Source organism: Heterodontus francisci, chromosome 6, assembly GCF_036365525.1.
Source record: "Heterodontus francisci isolate sHetFra1 chromosome 6, sHetFra1.hap1, whole genome shotgun sequence".
In the NCBI taxonomy this organism is placed as follows: Eukaryota; Metazoa; Chordata; class Chondrichthyes; order Heterodontiformes; family Heterodontidae; genus Heterodontus; species Heterodontus francisci.
The window spans coordinates 79,386,363-79,412,769 of record NC_090376.1 but is presented as its reverse complement, the minus strand read 5'-3'; the positions used below and the strand labels follow the sequence as shown (position 1 = coordinate 79,412,769).

General features: G+C 44.2%; 1 protein-coding gene across 3 annotated transcripts in view; it reads right to left on the bottom strand.

Annotated features, from left to right (window-relative positions):
* The window catches only part of ccdc83 (coiled-coil domain containing 83), a 107,145-nt gene that overhangs the window by 71,096 nt on the left and 9,642 nt on the right, over positions 1 to 26,407 (bottom strand). For 2 of the 3 annotated variants that reach the window (XM_068032882.1, XM_068032884.1), the window contains exon 2: positions 23,440 to 23,538. In XM_068032882.1, coding sequence (XP_067888983.1) covers positions 23,440 to 23,516 — 77 coding nt within the window. In that variant the 5' untranslated portion in view covers positions 23,517 to 23,538. Of the gene's footprint in view, positions 1 to 23,439; positions 23,539 to 24,407; positions 24,486 to 26,407 lie in introns of those variants that run through there. The other variant, XM_068032885.1, reaches the window with a different exon arrangement.

Genomic DNA, 26,407 nt, shown 5'->3' with positions numbered 1-26,407 from the left:
AGATCATTAACTACTTTCAGGTTAGAGTCATAAAGTCATAGAGTTATACAGCACAGAAACAGGCCCTTCGGCCCATCGTGTCTGTGCCGGCCATCAAGCAGCTATCTATTCTAATCCTATTTTCCAGCACTTGGACCGTAGCCTTGTATGCTCTGGCGTTTCAAGTGCTCATCTAAATACTTCTTAAATGTTGTGAGGGTTCTGGCCTTTACTACCTCTTCAGGCAGTGTGTTCCAGATTCCAACCACCCTCTGGGTGAAAAAATGTTTCCTCAAATCCCCTCTAAACCTCCTGCCCCTTACCTTATATCCATGCCCCCTGGTTATTGACCCCACCGCGAAGGGAAAAAGTTCCTTCCTATTTATCCTAAAAATGCCCCTCATAATTTTGTATACCTCAAAAAGCTCCCCCCTCAGCCTTCTCTGCTCTAAGGAAAACAACCCTAGCCTATCCAATCTCTCTTCATAGCTGAAATGCTCCAGTCTAGGCGACATCCTGGTGAATCTCCTCTGCACCCTCTCCAGTGCAATCACATCCTTCCTGTAGTGTGGTGCCCAGAACTGTACATAACCTCCCTGCTCTTATATTCTTTGCCTCGGCTAATAAAGGCAGGTATTCCATATGCCTGTCTAACCATCTTATCTACTTGTGCTGCTACCTTCAGTGATCTATGGACAAGTACACCAAGGTCCCTCTGACCCTCTGTACTTCCTAGGGTCCTACCAAGATGCATCACTTGACACTTCTCAGGATTAAATTCCATTTGCCACTGCTACGCCCATCTTACCAGCCTATCTATATCAACCTGTAATCTAAGACTTTCCTCCTCACTATTTACGACATCACCAATTTTCGTGTCATCTGCGAACTTACTGATCATACCTCCTATATTCACGACTAAATCATTAATATACATTACAAACATTATGTACACCACTGGTCACAGGCTTCCAATCGCAAAAACAACCCTCAACCATCATCCTCTGTCTCCTGCCACTAAGCCAATTTTGGATCCAATTTGCCAAATTGCCCTGGATCCCATGGGCTCTTATCTTCTTAACCAATTTCCTATGTGGGACCTTATCAAAATACTTACTGAAGTCCATGTAGACTACATCAACTGCTTTACCCTCATTTACACATCTAGTCACTTCCTCGAAAAATTCAATCAAGTTTGTTAGATACGATCTCCCCCTGACAAGGCCATGTTGAGTATCCCTGATTAATCGCTGACTCTCCAAGTGGAGATTTACGGGAACATGTTGGCCCTGAACTCTCACTATTTCCTTTTTGAATGACTCCCACTGGTCTGATGTAGACTTTCCTACAAGTAGCTGCTCCCAGTCCACTTTGGCCAGGTCCTGTTTTACCATATTGAAATCAGCCTTCCCCCAATTCAGTACTTTTATTTCCGGTTCCTCTTTGTCCTTTTCCATAACTACTTTAAATCTTAGAGTATGGTCACTATCCCCAAAATGCTCCCCCACTGACACTACTACCACTTGGCCGGTATCATTCCCTAGGATTAGGTCCAGTACCGCCCTCTCTCTTGTAGGACTTTCTACATGCTGGCTCAAAAAGCTCTCCTGTATGCACTTTAAGAATTCCACCCCATTTAAGCCTTTTTGCACTGACTATCCCAGTTGATATTGGATAAGTTGAAATCCCCTACTATTATTACCCTATCATTTTTACACCTCTCTGAGATTTGCCTACATATCTGCTCCTCTATCTCTCCCTGTTTGTTTGGAGGCCTGTAGTACACTCCCAGCCAAGTGATTGCCCCCTTTTTGTTTTCAAGTTCTACCCATATGGCCTCATTTGAGGAATGTTCTAAGATCTCATCTCTCCTTACTGCAGTAATCGACTCCTTGATCAACAGTGCAACACCACCTCCTCCTTTACACCCTCCCCTGTCACACCTGAAGATTCTATACCCAGTCCTGCCCTTCCCTCAACCAAGTCTCTTTGATAGCAATAATATCATATTTCCATGTGTTAATCAACGCCCTCAATTCATCTGCCTTACTAGTAAGACTCCTTGCGTTAAAATAGATGCAATCCAGCCTTGCATTATTTGCTTTTACCTTAACAGGTCTATATTTGCTCTGCCTTTCAGGCTGACTCAGTTTCTCTTCTATATTTGACTGTGCATCACCCGCCACTGTACCTCCACTCTGTATCCCATCCCCCTGCCAAATTAGTTTAAACTCCCCACCCCCCAACAGCACTAGCAAACCTCCCAGCAAGGATGTTGGTCCCGTTCTTCAGGTGCAACCCGTCCAACTTGTACAGGTCCCACCTTCGCCAGAAACAGACCCAGTGATCCAGGAAACTAAAGCTCTCCCTCCTGCACCATCTCTTCAGCCCCGCATTCATCTGCTCTAGCCTCCAATTCCTATACTCACTAGCACATGGCACCGGGAGTAATCCAGAGATTACAATGTTTGAGGTCCTGCTTTTTAGTCTGCTACCTAGCTACCTAAATTCTTGTTGCAGGATTTCATCCCTCTTTCTACCTATGTCATTGGTACCAATGTGTACCACGACCTCTGACTGTTCACCCTCCCCCTTCAGAATGTTAGATTAGTTGTTGTTTGATTTCTTTTGGCTGTTGCTATGATTCTACGTGTTTTGTACTTTCTATGGTCGTTTCAAGTTGCAAATGGTGTGGGAAGGTGCTGAAGGACTTTTTGGTGGACTTCAAGGTTTCTGCACAAACCAGCTACTCCCAGACATGGGTGCACTCGTCGACATTCTCCTTGAAGTACAGCATGGCTTGGAGAATGAATAGAGAGTTCTCCAAGCACAGAGAGTTAATCAGTTAATTTCCCCATAAAACAAAGCATGGTCAGCAGAGGAAAAGTAGCTGGTTGGTGAGTAGCTAGTGAGTCTATTTTGTTCTTTTATTTAAGTAATGAATTTAATAGTCTAATAAATTGAGGTATGACAGGGCTGCTTGGACGCCTGGAGTACATAGCATGTTCCATGTGGGAACTCCAGGACACTTCTCAACCACAAGTGCAGGAAGTGCTATCAGCTGCAGCAACTTGAGCTCCAGGTTTCAGAGCTTGAGCAGCAACTGTGGCACATGCGCGTGACTGAGAGGTTTGTGGATAGCATGTTTATAGATGTGGTCACCCCACAGCTTAAGGGTATGCAGGCAGAGAGGGAATGGGTGACCGCCAGACAGTCAAGAAGGAACAGGCAGGTAGTGCAGGAGTCCCCTGACAGCATCTCACTCACCAACCAGTATTCCATTTGAATGCTGGTATGAGTAATGGTTCCTCTGGGGTGTGCAGCCAGAGTCTAGTCCATGTTACCACAGCTGGCTCAGCTGTACAGGGGAAGAGGAGGAAGATTGAACAGGCAATAGTGATAGGGGATTTGATAGTTAGGGAAACAGACAGCATTTTTGTGGTTGTAGACATGAATGCAGGATGGTCTGTTGCCTCCCTGGTGCCAGAGCAGCTGCAGAGCACTGAGTGGGGGAGGGTGAACAGGCAGCATTGTGCTCCATATTGGCACCAACCACATAGGTAGAAAGAGGGATGAGGTCCTGCAGGCAGATTTTAGGGAGCTAGGAAAGAAACTAGCAAGCAGGACCTCAAAAGGTAATAATCTCCGGATTACTCCCAGCAACGTGCTGATGAGTATAGAAATAGGAGGATAGAGCAGGTGAATGCGTGGCTGGAGATATGGTACAGGAGGGAGGACTTTAGATTCCTGGGACATTGGGATGAGTTCTTGGGTAGATGGGACCTGCACAGGCCAGACGGGTTGCACCTCAACAGAGTCAGGATCAATGTCCTTGCAGGGCAATTTGCTAGTGCTATTGGGGAGAGGTTAAAATAACTTGGCAGGGGTGTGGGAACCAGAAGGGAATATTAGAGAGAAAAACACAGATGGTATTGGAGTAAAAAAGAATAAGGTATTTGGTAGGGTCAGAGTAAGAGGAAATGTAATAAGGTCTAAATTAGGTTTAATGTGCATGTATATGAATGTGCAGAGTGTGATAAATAAGCTGCAGGCACAGATAGCCATGTGGAAATATGATGTCGTGGCGATAACAGAGACCTGGCTCAGAAAAGGGTAGGACTGCATACTAAATATTCCTGAATACATGGTGTTCAGGAAAGGGAGGGAAGGAAGGACAGGAGGAGGGCTAGCAGTATTGATTAAGGAGAACATTATGGTGCTGAAGAGAGGGGATGTCCTCGAGCTGTCAAAGACAGAATCCATTTGGTTAGAGCTAAGAAACAAAATTGGTACCATTACGTTGCTGGGTGTATTCTATAGACCACCAACTACTGGGAAAGATAGAGAAACAGATTTGCAAGGAAATTACAGAGAAATACAAGAATTATACAGTCATTATAATGGGGAACTTAATTATCCTAACATAGATTGGGATAGTAATAGTTTAAAGGGCAGAGAGGGGCAAGAGTTTTTAAGAGTGTGTTCAGGAGTATTTTCTATATCAGCATGTTTCCAGACCAATGAGGAAAGAGGCATTGCTGGATTTGGTTTGGGGGAATGAGGTGGGACAAGTGGATCAAGTGGCAGTAGGGGTGCATTTAGGGGGCAGTGAACATCACATCATAAGGTTCAGGTTGGCTATGGAAAAGGACTAGGAGCAATCCAGAGTAAAAATAATTAACTGGGGAGAGCCAACTTCAATGCAGTGAGAATGGATCCAGCCCAAATTAATTGGAATCAAAAACTGGCAGGCAAAACTGTAACTGAACAATGGACTGCCTTTAAAGAGGAGATAGTTTTGGTACAGTCAAGGTACATTCCTATGAGGGGGAAAAGGCAGGGCAAACAAATCCAGAGCTCCCTGGATGATGAAAAAGATAGAGAGTAAGATAAAGCAGAAAAAGGGTGCATATGACAGATGTCAGGCGGATTATACAATTGAGAACCAGGCTGAATATAGAAGGTTCAGAGGGGAAGTGAAAAAGCAAATAAGAGAAGCAAAAAGACAGCATGAGAGACTAGCAGCTAACATAAAAGGGAGCCTAAAAGTCTTCTATAGGCATACGAATAGCAAAAGGGTGGTAAAAGGAGTACGGCTGATTGGAAACTAAAAAGAGATTTATGCATGGAGTTAGGGGGCATGGCTAAGGTACTAAATGAGTACTTTGCATCTGTCTTTACCAAGGAAAAAGATGCTGCTAAAGTCACCCTGAAAGAGGAGGTAGTTGAAACACTGGATGGGCTAAAAATTGATAAAGAGGAGGTACTAGATCGGCCAGCTGTACTTAAAGTTGATAAGTCCCCAGGAGCGGATGAGATGCATCCAAGGATACTGAGAGAAGTAAGGGTGGAAATTGCAAAGGCACTGGCCATAATCTTCCAATCCTCCCTAGATACAGAGTGGGTACCAGAGTGACTGGAGAATTGCAAATGTTATATGCTTGTTCAAAAAAAGGGTGTAAGGACAAGACCAACAACCACAGGCTAGTCAGTTTAACCTCAGTGGTAGGAAAGCTTTTAGAAATGATAATTCAGAATAAAATTAACCATCATTTGGACAAATGCGAATTAATTCAGGAAAGCCAGCAAGGATTTGTTGAGGGAAAATTGTGTTTAACTAATTTGCTTGAGTTTTTTGATGAGGTAACAGAGAGGGTTGATGAGTGTAATGCGATTGATGGGGTGTATACATGGATTTCCAAAAGACATCTGATAAAGTGACAGATAATAGGCTTTTTAGCAAAGTTAGAGCCCATGGAATAAAAGGGACTGTAGCAGCATGGATACAAAATTGGCTGAGCGACAGGAAACAGAGTAGCGGTGAAGAGTTGTTTTTCAGACTGGAGGAAGGTATATCGTGGGGCTCCCCAGGGTTCGGTACTCAGACCCCTACCTTTCTTAATACATATTAATGACATAGACTTGGGTGTATAGGACACTATTTCAAAATTTGCGGATGACACAAAACTTGGAAGTATCGTGAACTGTGAGGAGGATAGCTACAGACTTCAAGAGGACATAAGTTGGTGGAATGGGTGGACAAGTTGCAGGTGAAATTTAATGCAGAAAAGTGTGAAGTGATACATTTTGGTAGGAAGAACAAGTAGAAGCAATATAAATTAAAGGGTACAATTCTAAAAGGGGTGCAGGAACAGAGGGACCTGGGGTTTATGTGCACAAATCGTTGAAGATTGCAGGGTAGGTTGAGAAAGCAGTTAATAAAGCATAAGGGATCCAGGGATTTATAAATAGCGGCATAGAGTACAAGTACAAGGAAGTTAAGATCAATCTATTTCAAACACTGGTTCGGCCTCACCTGGAGTATTGTGTCCAGTTCCGGGCACTACACTTTAGGAAGGATGTTAAGGCATTAGAGAGGGTGCAGAAAAGATTCACAAGAACGGTTCCAGGGATGAGGAACTTCAGCGAGGTGGATAGGTTGGAGAAGCTGGGCCTGTTCTCCTTGAAGAGAAGATTAAGAGAGGATTTGATAGAGGTGTTTAAAATCATGAGGGTTCTAGACAGTAGATAAGCAGGAGCTGTTCCAATTGGCTGAAGGATTCACCGATTTAAGGTGACTGGCAAAAAAATCAGAGGCGACATGAGGGTGCGGGTGGTTAAGATCTGGAATGCTCTGCCTGAATGTGTGGTGGAGGCAGATTTAATTGAGGCCTTCAAAAGAGAATTGGACAGTTATCTAAAAAGAAAAAGTTTGCAGGGCTACAAAGAAAAGGCTTGGGGGGGTGGGTTTGGGACTAGGTGAATTGCTCTTGCAGAAAGCCGACACAGGCATGATGGGCCGAATGGCCTTCTTCTGTGTTGCAATGATTCTATGAGCAGGACAAGCTGCTGAAAGAGGGAAGAAGAGGAGAGGGAGAAGGACTTTCAGCAGGAGGCCATGTCAGCCCAGAGTGTTCAGGGAGCAATCTTCGTACTTGAACCTCAGCAAAGAACAATGTGTGCAACATCTGCCCTTCAGTAAGAATACTGTCACGCTCACAGGAAGTGGAGCACTGGAAATACAAAATAAACTGAAGAGTTATAAAAAACAGAACAATTTAAACACTTGCCTTCAACAAAATGGAGAACAAAGTCACATGACACATACCTTCTCCTGCACTGAAGTATACATCCACGTGTGCCAGAACTGAAACTCAGTAACCCCATCTGCATTGAAGTTAAACAGCTCATCACACATGGATGTGAGCTGTCCACAAAGCGAGCTAAAACAAAGGCATTAGCAAACACTCCATTCCCAGCTATAATCACTACAATAAGGTGTGACCATCCCTCATCTTATCAAAATAGGTTGAGATCAGAAGCCATTGTGTAACCCCTGAAGAACCGAAAGCCTAAAGTCACATGGGTGAAACTAACACTTTATGAATTTACCTTCAAAGGTAGTCTTTTTGAAGAACAAAGGGAGTCATTAGACATCAAGTCGTCAGAACATCAATATCATCAGTCTGGGATCTCCAGCCACAGAGAGAACATTGAAAGCCATCTTTAATTCTAGCACAAAGCTCAGAGAGAGAGATCAATTCTAGGCAAGACAGTTGAACAATGCTGAGACTAGTTGGCAACCAACTGCAGCAGAGAAATAAGAGAATGCCTTTTGAACAACTCCTCCACCTGTGAAAATTGCACTAAGAAATACTAGCACCGTCTTCGAACTAAAATGTTGACTCCTAGGAGACTTCAACAACCCAGAAAGAGCAAGGCAAGCAACAAAAAGGACTGCAACTTTCAAACTTACTTTCTAAGATGAGCCCACAGGTTTTCCCTGAAAACAGCACACTTATACCTTGAACTTTTAATGCCCCTTATCCTTTACCTTCTATCTATCTTTTCATGAGTGTGCATGAGAGAGTGAATGCATGCACGGATGGTGTTGTGAACATTTTGGGTGAATATTGTATAATAAGTATTTAACTTTCTATTTTAAACTCACAAGAAAACCAGTCACTGTCTGTTTATTTGGCCAACAAAACACAGGAGATGAAACACTAATTTAAACAAAATCACGACCTGTGGTCAGTTGGGAGGTGACCAGTGGAAACAAGCCACATCGTTATCCATCTGTCCATAACAATTGAGGGCTCTCAGCCTGGATTTTTGAAACATCACATTAAACGAGAGATTTGAAAACAGAAGGAAAATTAATCTCGGAAACCGTGGGAAATTAAACAAACAGGTTTTCTTGGATTCTTCATTTCTTCTCTACGGTACTAGAAATAAAAGACATGGCCGCATTTAAAGCTAGGGAGTTTGGAGAACCAGGGTTTATTTCTTCTGCTCTTTTCTGTCTCTATCTGCATGGGTGTATCGCGTATGCATGCTAGCATGGGCGCGTCATGTATTCGTTGCAGTTAACCGAATTAGAGTTTAAGTTTAATAAAGTTCAACCTTTTTTCTTTAAACCTAAGAAAACCTGTTTGGCTAGCTTCTTTGCCTTATAATTGGAAGTTAGTGAACAAGGATTCACTAAGGGGGAGCTAAAAAAAAAAAAGGCATATTTAAAATTAAGACCAGGTGAAGGCTGAGAGGGAACCCTAGATCCCCTTTCTCACCTGGTACTAACAATAGAATCTTGAGTCTGAAAAAGTATTCCTAGCTAGACTTCACTTAGAAATGCAAAAAGTAGAATTGCAGTTTCAGAAGGATAAAGAGGAAAGAGAGGCAGCAGCAAGAAGATTTGACTTCAACAGGCTACAAGTAGAAAGGCTGCAAGCACAAGGTAAGAATACCACCAGCAACTCAAATATTATCCCCAATTTGGAGCAAAATTTTGACAACATGAGATACTCAAGACTAGTGCCAAAATTTACTGAGGAGGAGGTAGAGTCTTATTTCTTCTCCTTTGCGAAAATAGCTAATAGACTAAAATAGCCAAAAGAACCGTGGACGATCCTCCTGCAAGACGAATTGGTAGGTTGGGTTCACAAAGCTTTTTCTCTGTTGTCAGAAGAGAGTCCTTCTGTCTACGAATAAACTAAAAAGGCAATTCTAAATGTATGAAGTGGTACCCGAAGACTATTGAGAGAAATTTAGAAACACTAGGAAAAGACCTGCCCAGACTTTTACTGAACTTGAAAGAATTAAACATATAACTTTTGATCGCTGGAGACGATCTCTAAAGTTAAAGTTAGACCTCTCAAAAATTTGAGAGAAGTAATTCTATTAGAAGAATTTAACAATAACATCCCAATTAACAGAAGAACCCTATTGAGACGCAAGAAATTACAAGAGTTAGAGAAGCTGCACTCATGGCAGATGACTATGAGCTTACTCCTAAACCTTTTCACAGGGAAAATCTTTCCATATAATTCCCAGAGATTCAAAAAGGACAGCTGATGGAAAAGTGATGAGATGGGGTGTTAGTGAAGGGGGAACAAAAGGTGAGAATGCATGAAGCCCTCCACCAGTAAGGAAAGAAAATGCAGAGGTGAGGAATGTTTTCCACAGACCTGTGTGTTCCAATTATTTGCAGTAAAACAGGGCATGTGAAAGCTGACTGCTAGAAGTTAAAGGGAAGGCCAGTTAACTTTTTAGGAGTGCCAATGGCTAGCCAAGAAAAGGGTGCCCAAGGAGGTAGCCAGGCAGACCTAACTATGGTAAGGAACCTTGCAAAAAATATTGCCGTAGGTACTGGAGAAGTAGAGGAAATTCATGAAGGCCATCAGGATTTTGTTTTAAAGGGAAAGGTGTCCCCATACCCCTCTAGGGAGACAGGCAAACACATTGTCCTACTTTAAGACACACGGGCCACTCAATCCCTCATGCTGCGTAAAGGAATGATCATCCCACCAGACAGCTCGCTAAAAGCGAAGGTTCTGGTAAAAAGGATTGAGTGAGAATACATGTCTGTACCACTGTATTGGGTCCACTTGCAGTGCGACCCAGTTTCTGGACCGGTTACTGTAGGGATTGTTCCTAGTCTACCTGTGGCCAGAATAGATTTGCTACTTAGCAATGATTTGGCTGGGGGTAAGGTGCTAGGAGACCCATTGGTCTGCGCTGTACTGCGCTGTAATATTCTAAACCAGCCAAATGAGGCCAGGGAGACAGAACAAATATAGAAGGAAGTCCCTGCAATCTTTCCTGCCTGTGTAGTAACCAAGTCCATGGCCAAGCAAGCTCCCCCAGAGAGAACTGAACCAGTAATTCTGTCTGATTACTCAGAGGTCTGGTTGGCTGAAACATTTTTTGGAGATTAGGGGGGGATATACAGTAGACCCTCCTTAACTGAAGCCCAGTAGGCAGACTCGGATTTAAAAAGGATAGCACAGACAGCTTATTCTGAGGCAGAGGCAGAGAAACTGCCTAGTGTTACTATTTTAAAAATAAAATCCTAATGAGGAAGTGGAGACCCCACAGTGACCTAGAGAGGAGGACTGGACAGTAGTTCACCAAATTGTAGTTCCCCTCAATATCGCAGAAAGTTTCTGCGAATTGCCCATGAAATCCCTGTGGCTGGGCATGTGGGTATCTGAAAGACCTAGGCCCAGATTAGCCAACACTTTTACTGGCCACAAATCCACAAAGATATGGTGTTGTTGGGAAACAACAAGCTACAATCAAACCTGCTCCACATTCCTGCTTTTGAGGAACCTTCCAGTTGAGTTCTAATCAATTGTGTGGGACCCCTACCCAAAACCATAACAGCTAATCAATACCTTTTAACCATCATGGTTACAGTCACCCAATTCCCAATAGCCATACCCTTGAAGAAAATTACTGCCAAAGCTGTCATTGAGCAGTTAACCCAGTTTTTCATCAGATACGGACTCCCCAGAGAAATAAAGTCCGATCAGGGAACCAATTTCATGCCCCACATGTTCCCAGGAGGTTCTACAAAGCCTTGGTAGTGATCAGCTAAAATCTTCAGCATATCACCACAATCGCAAGGGGCCCTGAACGGTACCAACACTTATATGCTTCGAGCATATTGTTATGAATACCACTACGACTGGGACAAAGGAGTAATTTTCTTGCTGCTTGCTCCCAGGGATACCCCAAATGAATCCACAGGTTTTATCCCCTTCAAATTGATTTTTGGACGTAAGGTGAGAGGCCCCCTAAAATTAATCATAGAAAAGGTCCTAGATCAAAAGGACGAAACCTCATTACTAAATTATGTGTCCACCTTCCAGAAAAGACTTTTCCAAGCCTCTGCGGTAGCAAAGGAACACCTCAAAACCTCTCAGGAAAAAACAAAAAGGCAGGCAGATAAGAAAGCTGCAGTCCATGAATTTAAACCAAGAGACCAAGTTCTGGTGTTGTTACCCTTGCAGGACGAACCTCCAAAAGCCAGATTCAGAGGCCCATATAGTGTAGGAGAAAGGGTGAACGATGTAAACTACTTCATTAATACACCCGATAGGAAGAAAAGAAACTGTGCAATGCTATCATGTTAAAAAGATACCACAGTCGGGAACCGGATAGACCAGTGTGTGCCAGGCAGTAAAAGCAGTAGAGGAGCAGAGCATTGATTACCACAAGGTCAATGCAGTTACAAGAACCGACTCATATTCAATCTCTGCATAGACCAAATAGGAATCATCAGTAAAATAGATTTATTAAAAGGATACTGGCAAGTTCCAATGACCCAGCAGGGAAAGGAAATCTCAGCCTTTGTCATGCCCAATGGCTTATTTCAGTGCAAAGTAAGGCAATTCAGTCTGATAAATGTCCCAGCCATGTTCCAAAGATTAATGAACAAGTTTGGAGCTGGTTTAAACAACTGTGTTGCTTACCTCGATGACTTGATAGTTTTCAGCAACAGCTGGGAAGACCATTTAAATCACTTATGGCAAGTCCTAAGAGGTCTACAGAAGGCACATCTAGTAGCCAACGTGGCAAAAATGTTAAGGTTGAATAGTTGGAGAAGTAAACTGCATCGAAAAAGCCTGGCATTTTTCACTTTGAACATTTCCAGGAATGTGAGTGAGTTGTGGTCTGTGTAAATTTGAATCTCTTTGTGTCCATTATTTGCATAGACTTCGAAATGTTGAAGAGTTAGGAGGAGCCCTAATGCTTTTTTTTTCTATGGTGGAATATTTCTTTTGATGTTTGCTTAGTTTTTTTGAAAAATAGCTAATTGGTTTCTCAAAGCCTGAATTATCATCTTGGAGAAAAACAGCGTCCACTCCAAAATCACTAGTGTCAACAGCCCTCTTAAAAGGTTCATTGAAATTTGGGGCTGCCAATACTGGGTCATTTGTTAATGTTGCCTTCAATGGTATCAGGCACTGCTCTAACCACACCACTTTTGTACTTTTCTTTAGCAGGTCTGTTAAGGGAGCAGCTCAGGTGCTGAGGTTGGGAACAATTCACAGGAAACACATGGTGAAATCGCCAAAGCCAAAGTAACCTATTTAGGCCACATTGTAAGCCAAGGTAGAGTGTTGTAAAGGGCAACAAAAGTGCAAGCCCTGGTAGATTTCCTCATTCCAAAAACCAAGACAGAAATCGTGTTTGCTAGAAGCGTCCTCTCCCACCCTTACCTGGAGATGGCAGACATAAGCTCCTTCCGTGCTAGAGAGCCTCCTATTAATCCTCTAGCTTCGAGAGACCACCCGCCATCCTTAATTGGATAGTGAGCTTGCCCTGGGCTAATTCAGGGAAAAGTACTGCTAGATCACTGCTCCCAACACAGTGCGGGGTCGGGACCCCCATTTGACCCTAAACCCAAAATACTGCCCTATGCATCCTTTAGATCCATGTCAACTATTTAGGTCTGGGCACACTATCAGGATAATTTGTGGTAGTGTGGCCATCTTGAATTTCTCTTGTTTTAGAAAATGAAGGTCTAATATAGGATGGAGTCTGCACCCCCTGTCCTGCGTCTAGATCAGGGTGATCTCTTTTTCTGTTGCCAGAGATGCTAATTGTGCTAACATGTTAGAGTACAGCAAGTAGATCCAGGGATGAAGGACTTCGGTTATGTGGATGAACTGGAGAAGTTGAGGCTATTCTCCTTAGAGAAGAGAAAGTTGAGAGATTTGATCAATCATGAGGGGTCTGGACAGAGTAAATAGAGAGAAACTGCTTCCATTGAGGGAAGGGTCGAGGAGCAGTGGACACCACCAATATAAGGTGAATGGCAAAAGAACCAACCGTGACACAAGAAGATTATATTTTTTAACGCAGCAAGTGGTTAGGTTCTGGAATGAGCTGCCTGAGAGAAAATCCAACCCAAATGTTTTAGATCTAATTGCCATTGCAGAGATTTGGGGCTGTATTTTCAAAGGGCCACTGGGTTGGGATCTGACGTGGACACCGTTTGAAAATCGCAGTTCCAGAGGTTGTCTCAGGATCCCAATACCTCTGGGACAGTTTCAAATTTTCAAAGTGCTGGCACGGTTGGGGGTGGGGGGGTGGGGGCGGGCAAGTGAGAGGGAATGAGGAACATGCAAGCAGCCAATTAACGGCCCTTTAAGCTCCTTTAGGAATTTGTTAAGAGACTGGGGCGTTCAGGAAGGCAATTTTTAAATCTGATTTCGACCATCCTGACCAGTCTGGTACATGTTACTGTACAGCTGTCGGGGTCACCGCGGGGCAAAAGAAAGTTTGTTTCTATGTGTGTTGAAACAAAATTTGAGGGGCCAACCAATGCCAAGTTGAGCGTTGTGCCTCCACTTTGCGTCCATGACCACTTCTCTCCATCTTCATCATCCTGGCTCTTCCATGAGCTGTCTGCTCTCCTTGGCAAGGCAGCGGCAGCCCCCAATATGGCTACCTGCCTGCCTTTACCACTGGCACCAGGCAGTCAGTTTCTGCTTCCCGCAGGCGTTCAGCGCAAGCTCACCTCCTGCCCAATTAGGGCATTAGCATTCAAAGATTGCATCGCAAGAATGACACAGCTGAAGCATGGGGTCAGGTCCTGGAATCCATTAGGGTGTCAGGTTCCTGACCCCACTTTGAAAATATGGCCCATGTTTACAAGGTAACAAAGGCTGGGAAATAAATATTCCAGGATACACAGTGTTTCGAAAAGACAGAAAGAATGGAGAAGGAGAAGCCTTGATGGTAAATGATGACATAGAGGACATTAGTAAGAGAGGATCTTGGCTTAGAAGATCAGGAAGTAGAATCAATATGGGTGGAGATTAGAATAACAAGGGTCTGAAAACACTGGTGGGAGTAGTTTATAGGGCCCCTGACTGTAGTTATACAGTTGGACAGAACATTAAGCAAGAAATAACTGGAGCTTGCAACGAAGGCAATATAATAATTGTGGTGAACTTTAATCTTCATATAGACTGGACAAATCAAATTGGCAAAGGAAGTCAAGGAGATGAGTTTCTGGAATGCTTTCCTGTCAGTTTCCTGGAACAATATATAGTGGAACCAACTAGGGATAAAGCTATCTTACATTTAGTATTGCGCAATGAGGCAGGGTTAATTAGTAATCTCATAGTAAAAAAAAGCCTCTGGGAACAAAAGAACACAAGAAATAGGAGTAGACCATATGACCCATCGAGCCTGCTCCACCATTCAAAACGATCATGGCTGATCTTAGGATTCAACTCCACTTTCCCGCCCGCTCGCTATACCCCTTGATTCTCTGAGACCAAAAATGTGTCTATCCCAGCCTTAAATGTATTCAACAATGGAGCATCCACAACCCTCTGGGGTAGAGAATTCCAAAGATTCACAATCCTTTGAGTGAAGTAATTTCTCCTTATGTCTGTCCTAAATGACCAGCCCCTTATCCTGAGACTGTGTGATCATAATACAATTGAATTCCATATTAAGTTGGAAAACGACAGACTCCACCCCCCAAACAAAAATTTTAAACTTAAACAAAGCCAATTACATAGGTGTTAGAGGGGAGCTGGCTAAGGTTGATTGGGTAAATAGACTAAAATGTATGGAGGTAAATAAACAGTGGGAAACATTTTTTAAAATGGTTCAAAATGTTCAACAAAAATACATTCCAAAAAACAAAACTCAGCAAGAAAGACCCATCTGTGGCTTACTAGGGAAGTTAAGGATAGTATTAGATTAAAAGAAGAGTCTTTAGATGTTGCAAAGAATATTGGTAAGCCTGAGGATTGGGAGTGATTTAGAAACCAGTGAAGGACAACCACAAAGTTGATAAAAAGGGAAAAAAATAGAATATCAGAGTAAACTAGTCAAGAATATGAAAACATTGTTAGAGCTTTTACAGTATATAAAAAGGTGAGTAGCTAAAGGAAACGTTGGTCCCTTTGAGGCGGAGACTGGAGAAATTATCATGGGGAATGAGGAAATGGCAGAGACGTTGAACAAATATTTTGTGTCTGTCTTCACAGTAGAAGACAGAAATTGCATACCAGAAATAATGGGCAGTCCAGGGGTTAATAAGAGTGAGGAACTTAAGGTAATTAATATCAGCAGAAGAAAAACATTGGAGAAACTTAAGGGACTAAAAGCCAACATATCCGCAAGACCTGATGGCTGACATCCAAGGATTCTAAAAGATGCAGCTGCAGAGATAGTGGATGCACTGGTTATGATTTTCAAAACTTCCCTAGATACTAGAATGATCCGATCAGATTGGAAGTTAGGAAATATAACTCTGCTATCCAAGAAAAGAGGGAGAGGGAAAACAGGGAACTGCTGGCCAGTTAGCCTGATATCAGTCGTCAAGAAAATGCTGGAATCTATTATTAAGGAAGTCCTAACAATGCACTTAGAAAATCATAGTAAGATCAAAGTCAACATGGTTTTATGAAAGGGAAATAGTGTTTGAAAAATTTATTAAGAGCTTTTTCAGGATGTATCTAGTAGAGTAGGTAAAGGAGAACTAGTAATTGTAGTATAGCTGGATTTCCAAAAGACATTCTATAAGGTCCCACACAAAATGTTAATACACAAGATAAGGGTTCATGGAGTTAATATGTTAGCATGGATAGAGGATTGGTTAATGGACAGGAAGCAGACAGCAGGAATAAACGGGGCATTTTCAAGTTGGCAGGCTAACTTGGCAGGTAACTAGTGGAGTGCCGCAAAGATCAATGTTCAGGCCTCAGCTACTTAAAATCTTTGTTAATAACTTAGACAAAGAGACTGAAAGTAATGTATCTAGGTTTGCTGATGATACAAAGTTAGATGGGAAGGAAGCTGTGAGGAGGACACAAAGAGGCTACAAAGAGATATAGACTGGTTAAGTGAATGGGCAGCAAAGTGGCAGATGGAATATTCAGTGGGGAAGTGTGAGGTTATTCACTTTGGTAGAAAGAACAGAAAAGCAGAATATTTTTAAAAGGCATGAAACTTTTAAATGTTGATGTTCAGGGAGAATTGGGTGCACTTGCAAGGAACTTTCTACAGAAAGACAACCTGCAGGTAAAGCAAGCAATTAGGAAGACAAAGAGCATGTTGGAAGTCTTGCATAGGGCTTTGGTGAGACCAAATCTGAGTGCTGTGCACAATTTTGGTATCCATATTGAAGGAAGGATATACTTGCCTTGGAAGCGGTACAGCAAAAGTTAATTAGATTGGTTCCTGGGATCAGAGGTTTGTGTTCTGACAAGGAGCTGAGTAAATTGGGCCTATATTCTCTATAGTTTAAAAGAATGAGAGGTAATCTCATTGAAACATACAAAATTCTGAAGATCTACAAACAGAAAGTGCTGGAAATACTGAGCAAGTCTGGCAGCATCTGGGGAGAGAGAAAGATTTTGAAGAGGCTTGACAAGGTGGACATTGAGAGGTTGATTCCCCTGTCTGGGGTATCTAGAACATGGGGGCCAATCATTTAGGATTGAGATGAGGAGAAATTTCTTCACTCAGAGGGTTGTGAATATTTAGAATTGTCTACCCCAGAGGGTTGTGGAAGCTCCATCATTGAGTATATCCAAGTCTGAGATTGATATATTTTTGATCTCTAAGGGAATCTGAGATAGAAGATCAACCATGATTGTATTGAATGGTGAAGCTGGCTCAAGGAGGCGAATGGTCTACTCACACTCCTTATGCTCATGCGTCTGCTGCCCTTGTTCTACATTTCAGAGCATCTGTAAACTTTGACTTGTAATGAATATAGATTCTTTGCAAGAGAGCTGAAATATCACTTAGATCACATGAAAAAAGTGTGGAAAAAACTAGTCTCAAGGCCATTACCGCTTTGGTTTTTAATACATAAAAACTGTTTGAGTACGGAAGGTTTGTTTTCTATGCAAAGGAAAGGAGATCTTTGTCATCCAGGAACCCTAGTGTTTTATTTTCCTAATGTTAACAAGGAAAATAAATTCAATAAAGAATTATTTCACTAAAAGCACCAGCAGAAGCAATGGGGTGGGGGGGTGGGAATTTTATTCCCCCAAGAATGAATGGGGTGAATGGAGGTGGGGGAGGGAGGTGTGAAAATTTGAGATTTTTAGAGCAGGAACGCAACTTGGCTCCAAGGGACACACTTTCTGGTTTAATGGAGGTGTGTTTGGATGCTAGTAAGAAATGGGGAGAAGTTGGGGACTTAACCTCATCCACAGGACATCACAAATTGCTTTATACTGTTCCGGCCAGGTGAGGAAGGGGTCTCTGGCTCCCCCTTTCGCCCCTTCTCTGGTTTGACTGCAACAGGCTTTATCCTTTTTACAATTATTGAACTTACCACCACAGTGAGCCCCTGTTCCTTTAATATAATTGCCAAAGAACCAATCAGACGGGTTTTCTTGAGTTTAAACAAGAAACATGCAAGTTTATTATTTTTAACACTCTAAACAGGTTAAAATTACTAAAATACGCTACCCATTCACGCACATTCACACGAGAGTCACACACACACAAACAGATTACAGAGGGAAAACAGCTTTGATGGTTGGAGTAGAGTCCAGAATAAATGGAATTTAAATACTGTTCATCAGTCCCCGAGTCCTCAGTTCAAACTGTAGTCCTCGCTTGTCCATGTGCATAATTGCAGGCTTGCTTCTCAGGGCTCAGGAAGACAGAAGAAGGGGGTTTGATCCTTGTCCTAGAGTTGCTGACTGTGGCAGTCTAACTGGAGAGCGAGAGAGATGGCTTTTCAGTTACTCTACTCTTCTTTCTGTGTGATAAAGCTTAAAGTCTCCCCAGAGCTGCCCATGCAGTCACATTACATTACCAAACCTCTTTCTGGTGTTAACGAGGTCTTTCTGGAATCTTCTCTGAGATTCAAGAATCTTTCAAAGTCAATGGGTGTCGATGGCTCCTGACGACCATGTTGATAAGTCCATTTCAGGTAATTTAATTAGAGAGAACACCATTGCTCTGGCTAGGTTGAGTCAACCGTGTTGTCTCCTGTCTAATCCTTTGGTGTTTCCAATGTAAATTGCAGTGGCCAACTTGGCTGCCAGTTTACTTTTTTTTTTTAAAAGTTATTTGTAAGAATTTCCAGTTAAAGTCTTAGGCAAGGTTCCAACCAATGAAATTAATATTTCCCATTTGGTATGTAGGGTTTACATGACAACACCTAATAAAGTACTTTTTGAAGTGTAGTCAGTGTTGTAATGTAGGAAATGTGGCAGCCAATTTGCACACAGCAAGCTCTCACAAAACGTAATGTGATAATGACCAGATAATGTTTTTGTGATGTTGATTGAGGGGTAAATATTGGCCAGGGCATCTTCAAACAAGTCCACCTGAGAATGCAGACAGAGCCTTGGTTTAACTTCTCATCCAAAAGACGGCAACTCTGATAATGCAGCATTCCCTCACTGCACTGGATTGTCAGCTTTGATTTTTGTGCTCAAGTCTTGGGCTGGAATTTTATCTTGAGAAACCTCGGAGGCAGGTGGAGCACAAAATGGCGGGTGGTGACATCGGATCGGGTCCCCAGTGACATGACACCGGAATGCCATTTTACGGTCGCTGGACGACAGGTGAGATGGAAACTCAACTTGCCATCTGAATAAAGCCAATTTAAGGCCAATTGAGGTAATTAAAGAGGAAATAGACTCCAATCTTATGTGCCCCACGCCATTTTACAGTAGGTGTACAAGCCACACTTGTTGGGGAGGGTGGGGGGGAAGGCAGTTGGAGACTCGGCAGGTTTAAATGAGCATCAATGGTGCTGCCAATTAAGGCGTTGAGGTATTGCTTTTGTGAGCTTTGTGTCTTTAACTTGGAGTTAAAGTTCTGAGCTGATATTGCTGGCTCACCAGGGCTCACTTGAGCGAGTGATCCTCCTCGCAGGGCCATAGCTGGGGAGATTTCTGACAGGGATGTGGAATTGCCTTTCCTCGCAGCAATCAGTACAAAGCTCTCCCTCGTTACATTTTTGGCACACTGCTGTCATGAGCATTGTCCATTCTGGAGGAGGGTCCTCCAGTGAGGAAGAGAACCTGAGAAGGAGGGACAGGTGGACAAGTGACCAAGGGCAACAGCGACCTCTGCCACTTGCAGATGCAGCTTGGTGATGGAGGAGGGGCAGAAGGTCACAGAGTGGACCGGGATCAAAGACCTGTGAGAAGAGACTACCGAACAGGGAGGCTTGTGCCAGTGTCTGAATGCCAGTGTCTTAGAAGACTGCGCATGTCACGAGCGACTGTGGTATCTCTGTGCGAAATGATGGCAGCAGAGGCCATCTCCAACTGTGTGGGTGGCCATCTGATGCTGGTAACTCTCAAGGTCACAGTTGCCCATAACTTCTGCGAATCAGGCTCATTCCAGGCTGCCACAGGAGACATGTGTGGCATCTTCCAATCAGCTGCACATCATTGCATAAATGTTGTAACTGATGGCATATTCAGGAGGGCCAACCAATACATCAAGTTTAAAACTGATGCGGATAGTCAGGCCGAGAGAGCCAGAGGCTTCAGCGCCATCGCTGGGTTCCCCATGGTCCAAGGAATCATTGACCATGTGGTCATCAGAGCTCCTGCAAGCCAGCCAGGGGACTTCATAAAGCAGAAGAGATTTCACTCGCTCAATGTCCAACTTGTCTGTGACCACCGCAAATGTATATTGCAGGTGTATGCTCATTATCCTGGCAGCAATCACAACGCATTCATTCTCCGGCACTCCCTGGTGCCACCACTTTAGATGGCTGATCACATCAGTGACAAATTCATGGACTGAGGCTGAAGAGTGATGCAATGCTGCTCACGTGTCCACCAGAGCCATCATCGAACACACCATTGACATGTTGAAAATGTGCTTCCGTTGCACTGACCAGTCTGAAGGGGCTCTTCAGTACGCGTCACGGAGATTCACACGAGTAATCGTTGTCTGCTGTGCTTTGCACAGCCAGGCAATTAGACATGGTCACATTTTGCACACAGAGGAACAGGAGCAACACCAGTCTTCCTCAGATGGGGATGACTATGAAGAAGGCGAAGAGGAGGACAACAATGTAAATGATGCCATTAATGGATATAAGGGCCATGGAAAGACATGCAAGGGACATCAGGGAGAACCTCATATTTGCATGTTTCAGGCAACACTGAGGCACTTCATGAAGGAACCGGAGAGGAGAAAAAAACACATTCTCCAAATATGTTCACATACGGCGGAGTTCTTATTTATCACTGTCATGGAAAAGAAAGGCTCTTCTGACAACAGCACATGAACCTGCAGTGGAGATGTGCCTAACGGCCTGTCTGCTATCAGCTACTTTGAAAGCAACCTGCGTCTCCATGGAAATATTGTCCTGTATAAAGGCATTACCCCACCCACACAAAGCTGGATTTTGTTCTCCCCCAGATGTTGGGTTCTGTGGTTGTGGTTGTGGTGGGGGGGGGGGGGGGTGGAGGGGGGAGGGGCGGGGGCACCTGAAGATGGCTCCAGATGAGGCCCGCCACGGACGGCGACGCTGTGGGGGCCTGGCCTGATCCTCCTGGCGACAGCGAGGCTCCGTGGTAGCCTCCCCACCACTAGGCAACAGGACCGCAATTAAAATATTCAAATTAATAAAATGAATACATTTAAACAGACTTACCTTCCTAACAGCACTGTGGGTGTACCTACCCCACATGGACTGCAGTGGTTCAAGAAGGCAGTTCACCACCACCTTCTCAAGGGCAATTAGGGATGGGCAATAAATGCTCGCCTAGCCAGTGACACCCACATCCCATGAATGAATAAAATAAAAACCTGCGATCTTGAGGGTCCGCCGTGATCTTCAGCACAGCAGCCGGCACTCCTGCGCCTTCAAATCCCCGTCCGCGGAAACACAGCGCCACACTGGTGGAGAGGGGGTAGGAGGTAAGGTAAAATTCCTTCTTCAGAGGACTTGAACGCATGCGAAAGCAGCAGTACAAGATGAAAGAAGGCATGCCAATGACCAGGGCTAAGATTTTATGAGTCCCGCAGCATTTCCAACAGCGGAACCGGAAGTTGGTGGGGGGGGGGGGGGGGTAGTGGCGGGGTCAAATATACGTAATGGGTGTAGGGGATGGTGGGAAGGGTTGACCTTTAAACTTTGTACAGTTTTGGGGGTGGGGGGTGGTGTGGAAGGTCTGCACGCCTTGTCTGCCTTCTGTCTTAAACACATGGAACCAGGGAGAAAAACAATCGAACAGCTTTGGCAAAACAACTTACCCTCGCCAATTTGAGCAAGTCATTGATATGCTTCCGACACTGAACCCAGGTTAATCGTGTAACCCTACGATTTGTTACCTCCTCCGCTACCTCCAACCAGCTGCCTTGGTCAGGGGGGAGGGTCGTCTGACTCCATCTGCAGGGAAGACGACCTCCTGCCTTTCCCCTGACGGCCTGGAGGAGAACCTGCAGGGAAGCACCACTGAACCATGGGGCAGGACGCTGCCTGCTGGCTGACGTATTTTTAGCTCTTGCTGTAGTCAAAAACAAATGATGGCATGTTGGTTCTGGGTTTGACAAATTAACAAAGAAAAAAGCAGTTAAAACTAAGTAAATGATTTAATTGAGGTAAATCTGAAGACCATCTGAAGACTGCTGACCCTTGAGGCTTGGAACACAGAATGATTTATAGCCGTGGCATTCATGGTGCTTGACTGCGTAATGGCAGGGTTCTACCAATGAAAGTCCATCCCTGCCGCATAATCGCACGTGTCTCTCATGCCAGTCACCCCAATGTTGATTTGCATGTAAAATTGTGTGCGAAATGGAAAAAATGTCAGAAGCAGAAGTTCCACCAACTTCCGGTTCCGCTGTTGGAAATGCTGCGGGACTCATAAAATCTTAGCCCTGGTCATTGGCATGCCTTCTTTCATCTTGTACTGCTGCTTTCGCATGCGTTCAAGTCCTCTGAAGAAAGAACTTTCCTCCACAAGATCAGGGGGCAGGTTGTTCAACCTTGCCCGTCTCAGAGCGAAGTCCAAAGTACGGAAAGTCCTCATCAGGGAACTCCTCTTTGCTGACGATGCTGCTTTAACATCTCACACTGAAGAGTGCCTGCAGAGTCTCATCGACAGGTTTGCGGCTGCCTGCAATGAATTTGGCCTAACCATCAGCCTCAAGAAAACGAACATCATGGGGCAGGATGTCAGAAATGCTCCATCCATCAATATTGGCGACCACGCTCTGGAAGTGGTTCAAGAGTTCACCTACCTAGGCTCAACTATCACCAGTAACCTGTCTCTAGATGCAGAAATCAACAAGCGCATGGGTAAGGCTTCCACTGCTATGTCCAGACTGGCCAAGAGAGTGTGGGAAAATGGCGCACTGACACGGAACACAAAAGTCCGAGTGTATCAGGCCTGTGTCCTCAGTACCTTGCTCTATGGCAGCGAGGCCTGGACAACGTATGCCAGCCAAGAGCGACGTCTCAATTCATTCCATCTTCGCTGCCACCGGAGAATACTTGGTATCAGGTGGCAGGACCGTATCTCCAACACAGAAGTCCTCGAGGCGGCCAACATCCCCAGCTTGTACACACTACTGAGTCAGCGGCGCTTGAGATGGCTTGGCCATGTGAGCCGCATGGAAGATGGCAGAATCCCCAAAGACACATTGTACAGCGGGCTCGCCACTGGTATCAGACCAACCGGCCGTCCACGTCTCCGCTTTAAAGACGTCTGCAAACGCGACGTGAAATCCTGTGACATTGATCACAAGTCGTGGGAGTCAGTTGCCAGCGTTCGCCAGAGCTGGCAGGCAGCCATAAAGACAGGGCTAAAATGTGGCGAGTCGAAGAGACTTAGTAGTTGGCAGGAAAAAAGACAGAGGCGCAAGGGGAGAGCCAACTGTGCAACAGCCCCGACAAACAAATTTCTCTGCAGCACCTGTGGAATTGGCCTTTATAGCCACTCCAGGCGCTGCTTCACAAACTACTGACCACCTCCAGGCGCGTATCCATTGTCTCTCGAGATAAGGAGGCCCAAAAGAAAAGAAAGAATACTGTATGAAGCTGTTAAGTGATTGAGGGAGTTAAAACAGGCCAGCTAGGGACAGTGCATGGCAAGAACAAAAAAAAAAGGATTGGCAAAAAGATCATAAATGGAGTCTGATTCAAAAAATAAAGACTGCTGCAAATTAAAATAACACTATCAACTTGAAGATATATGTACTTACCGAAATTTCAGAAAAGCTTCTGCCAAAGTCAATTTATCTTCATTACTTCCTTTGCTGTCCTTCTTTTTCTTTGCCATTTTCACTTCAAAATGGAAGTTACTGTAATAAATATTTTTCAAAGTAATGTCCATTTGTAAGTTTTTTCACAATGCAAACTTGTGTTACTCTATAAAGCAATGCCCAGCAGTAAAGCAGTGCAAGTGTAAAAATACAAAAGTAAATACATTAACTATCCGTCCCTTCATCTGAACTCCTTCTGTTAAGTGTTTGCTTTTTCCCACCCAGGGTATGATTCCTAATTTAGATCACTTATTACTTTCTGCTGAGGCCTGCACTCCCTTTATCCCCAGCACTGTATGAATGCAAATCTTTCTTTTTTTGTTCCCACTTACAACCAATGCACCCTCTAATTTTTTTTGGAGTGTGCAGGTGATTTGTTTAAGTGTGTGGCCCCTTTAAATTTTTTTATGTGCCTGTGCACAAGCGGTAACTTAAAGGGGCTGACTGTGCATGGCCTGCGCACACTTTCAAGTTCCTGCGTGGCCGTGCAACTTAAAGGGAACATTGCTCACAATCTTTCCCTCCCCAATCAACCTCTTCCAATCACTGCAGCACACCTCACTCCACCTCCTTCTGCTGCTACTGCAACGCCCTGCACCTACTACTGTCCTCAGCATTATTTCCCTCACCTCCTCACACCTGTGCCGTCTATCAAACCCTGACGTGCACATCTTTAAGATAACATTTTAGGCCACAACTAACATACTACTTTCTTTCTTGCAGGCTAAACTGACATGTAATATAAGGGAGCAGGTAAAAACAGGAGGGGGGACAGGGTTCATCCATATATTGCCCCATTGGTGGATCATATCATTACATAGATAAAGACATAGTGGGTAGAGGGCATGTCAGAACTATTGGAACGAACAAGATTAGAAGGCATGATTTGATGGACTGGAGCACCTTACCATCATTTCCTCATACAATGCACGGCCAAACATTGCTGCTTTGACAAGCCACACATCAGCTTCTGTTTACCTTTGTCACTAAATGGCGACCTTAATCCCTCGATACATTTTGGGTCTGAAAGCTCAACAGGGCCTTGAGGGAGCAGAGGAAGAAGGTAAATAAAAGATGAAGTATCACTTGACCTTAACTTTACAGACACCATCTCAGACAGTGGCACCCTTTGCAGCTCAGAGAATAAGATTGAGGGACTTACACTGGGAGATAAACCCATTACTAGTGCGCAGAAGGAAGGACAGGAGGCAAGAAGGCACAGGAAGCAGCCCATCGGGGGATAGCTCACATTCTAGCCCTGCTGCAGAGGGTACAGATAAAGAGTTTGAGGGCCCAGCCTACATAAGACTGATGGCAATACACAAGGATCTACGTGTACTGGCCTGCCTGCCAATAAGTTTATGCACAATGTTGGAAAGCATGGAGAAGTCCAGCTCCATTTATCGAAGGTTTTCACGCATAGGAGAGATAATGCAGCCAACCATAGAAAAAAAGTGATCAGATCTACGAGCATTCCAGGGGACCCCATTGTGATGGAGCCCATGAAGACAGCTTCGATGGGAGCTAAAACTGCTGCCATCCTGGTTCTGCAGTCCGATATCTTTTCAGTTTTTTAAAGCCTGAAGGAGAGCTAGGATAGGGGCTTCAGAGCCTCCCATCAGACCTGCATTCTTTTCTCATGCACAGCAATGCACATGCTGAGGCACAGCAGTGGGTGAAGTCTATGACACCCACCGCACCTGTGGATATTGAGCAATTCTGTTGAATTCCTAGGCTGTTTCATGTTGCCAGGCAGCTTCCATGGAGAAAGGTGTTGAATTCTAACTGCTTTGCAAATTGTGCATCTGTTACCTGTCTGATGGAAGTGTGCACAAGAAACTGACTAATTTTTTTAAAAATTCATTCATGGGATGTGGGCGACGCTGGCCAGGCCAGCATTTATTGCCCATCCCTAATTGCCCTTGAAAAGGTGGTGGTGAGCTGCCTTCTTGAACCGCTGCAGTCTATTTGGGGTAGGTATACCCACAGCGCTGTTAGGAAAGGAGTTCCAGGATTTTGACCCAGCGACAGTGAAGGAACGGCGATATAGTTCCAAGTCAGGATGGTGTGTTACTTGGAGGGGAACTTGCAGGTGGTGGTGTTCCCATTAATTTGCTGTCCTTGTCCTTCTATTTGGTAGAGGTCGCGGGTTTGGAAGGTGCTGTCTAAGGAGCCTTGATGCATTGCTGCAGTGCATCTTGTAGATGGTACACACTGCTGCCACTGTGCGTCGGTGATGGAGGGAGTGAATGTTTGTAGATGGGGTGCCAATCAAGCAGGCTGCTTTGTCCTGGATGGTGTCGAGCTTCTTGAGTGTTGTTGGAGCTGCACCCATCCAGGCAAGTGGAGAGTATTCTATCACACTCCTAACTTGTGCCTTGTAGATGGTGGACAGGCTTTGGGGAGTCAGGAGCTGAGTTACTCGCCGCAGGATTCCTAGCCTCTGACCTGCTCTTCTAGCCACGGTATTTATATGGCTACTCCAGTTCAGTTTCTTGTCAATGGTAGCCCCTAGGATGTTGATAGTGGGGGATTCAGCGATGGTAATGCTGTTGAATGTCAAGGGGAGATGGTTAGATTCTCTCTTGTTGGAGTTGGTCATTGCCTGGCACTTGTGTGGCGCGAATGTTACTTGCCACTTATTAGCCCAAGCTTGTAGATGTCCCATGATGGAGTCTAGAGTGACCAAGATGTATAAAAGTTTAAAGCTACTGTGACCTTCACGATCATGGGCAGAGCTATACACACCCTGGTTCTTACTTCATCACATGATACAGTTCAATCACTGCCTCCCAGTTGAAGCAGATCCACTTGACATAGTGCTTGTGTCATGTTCAGCTATTGTGGAAGTGAGCAGAAAGGCATGGCACTATGCTTAATGGGAAATATAGCCAAGTTAGGAATAGTA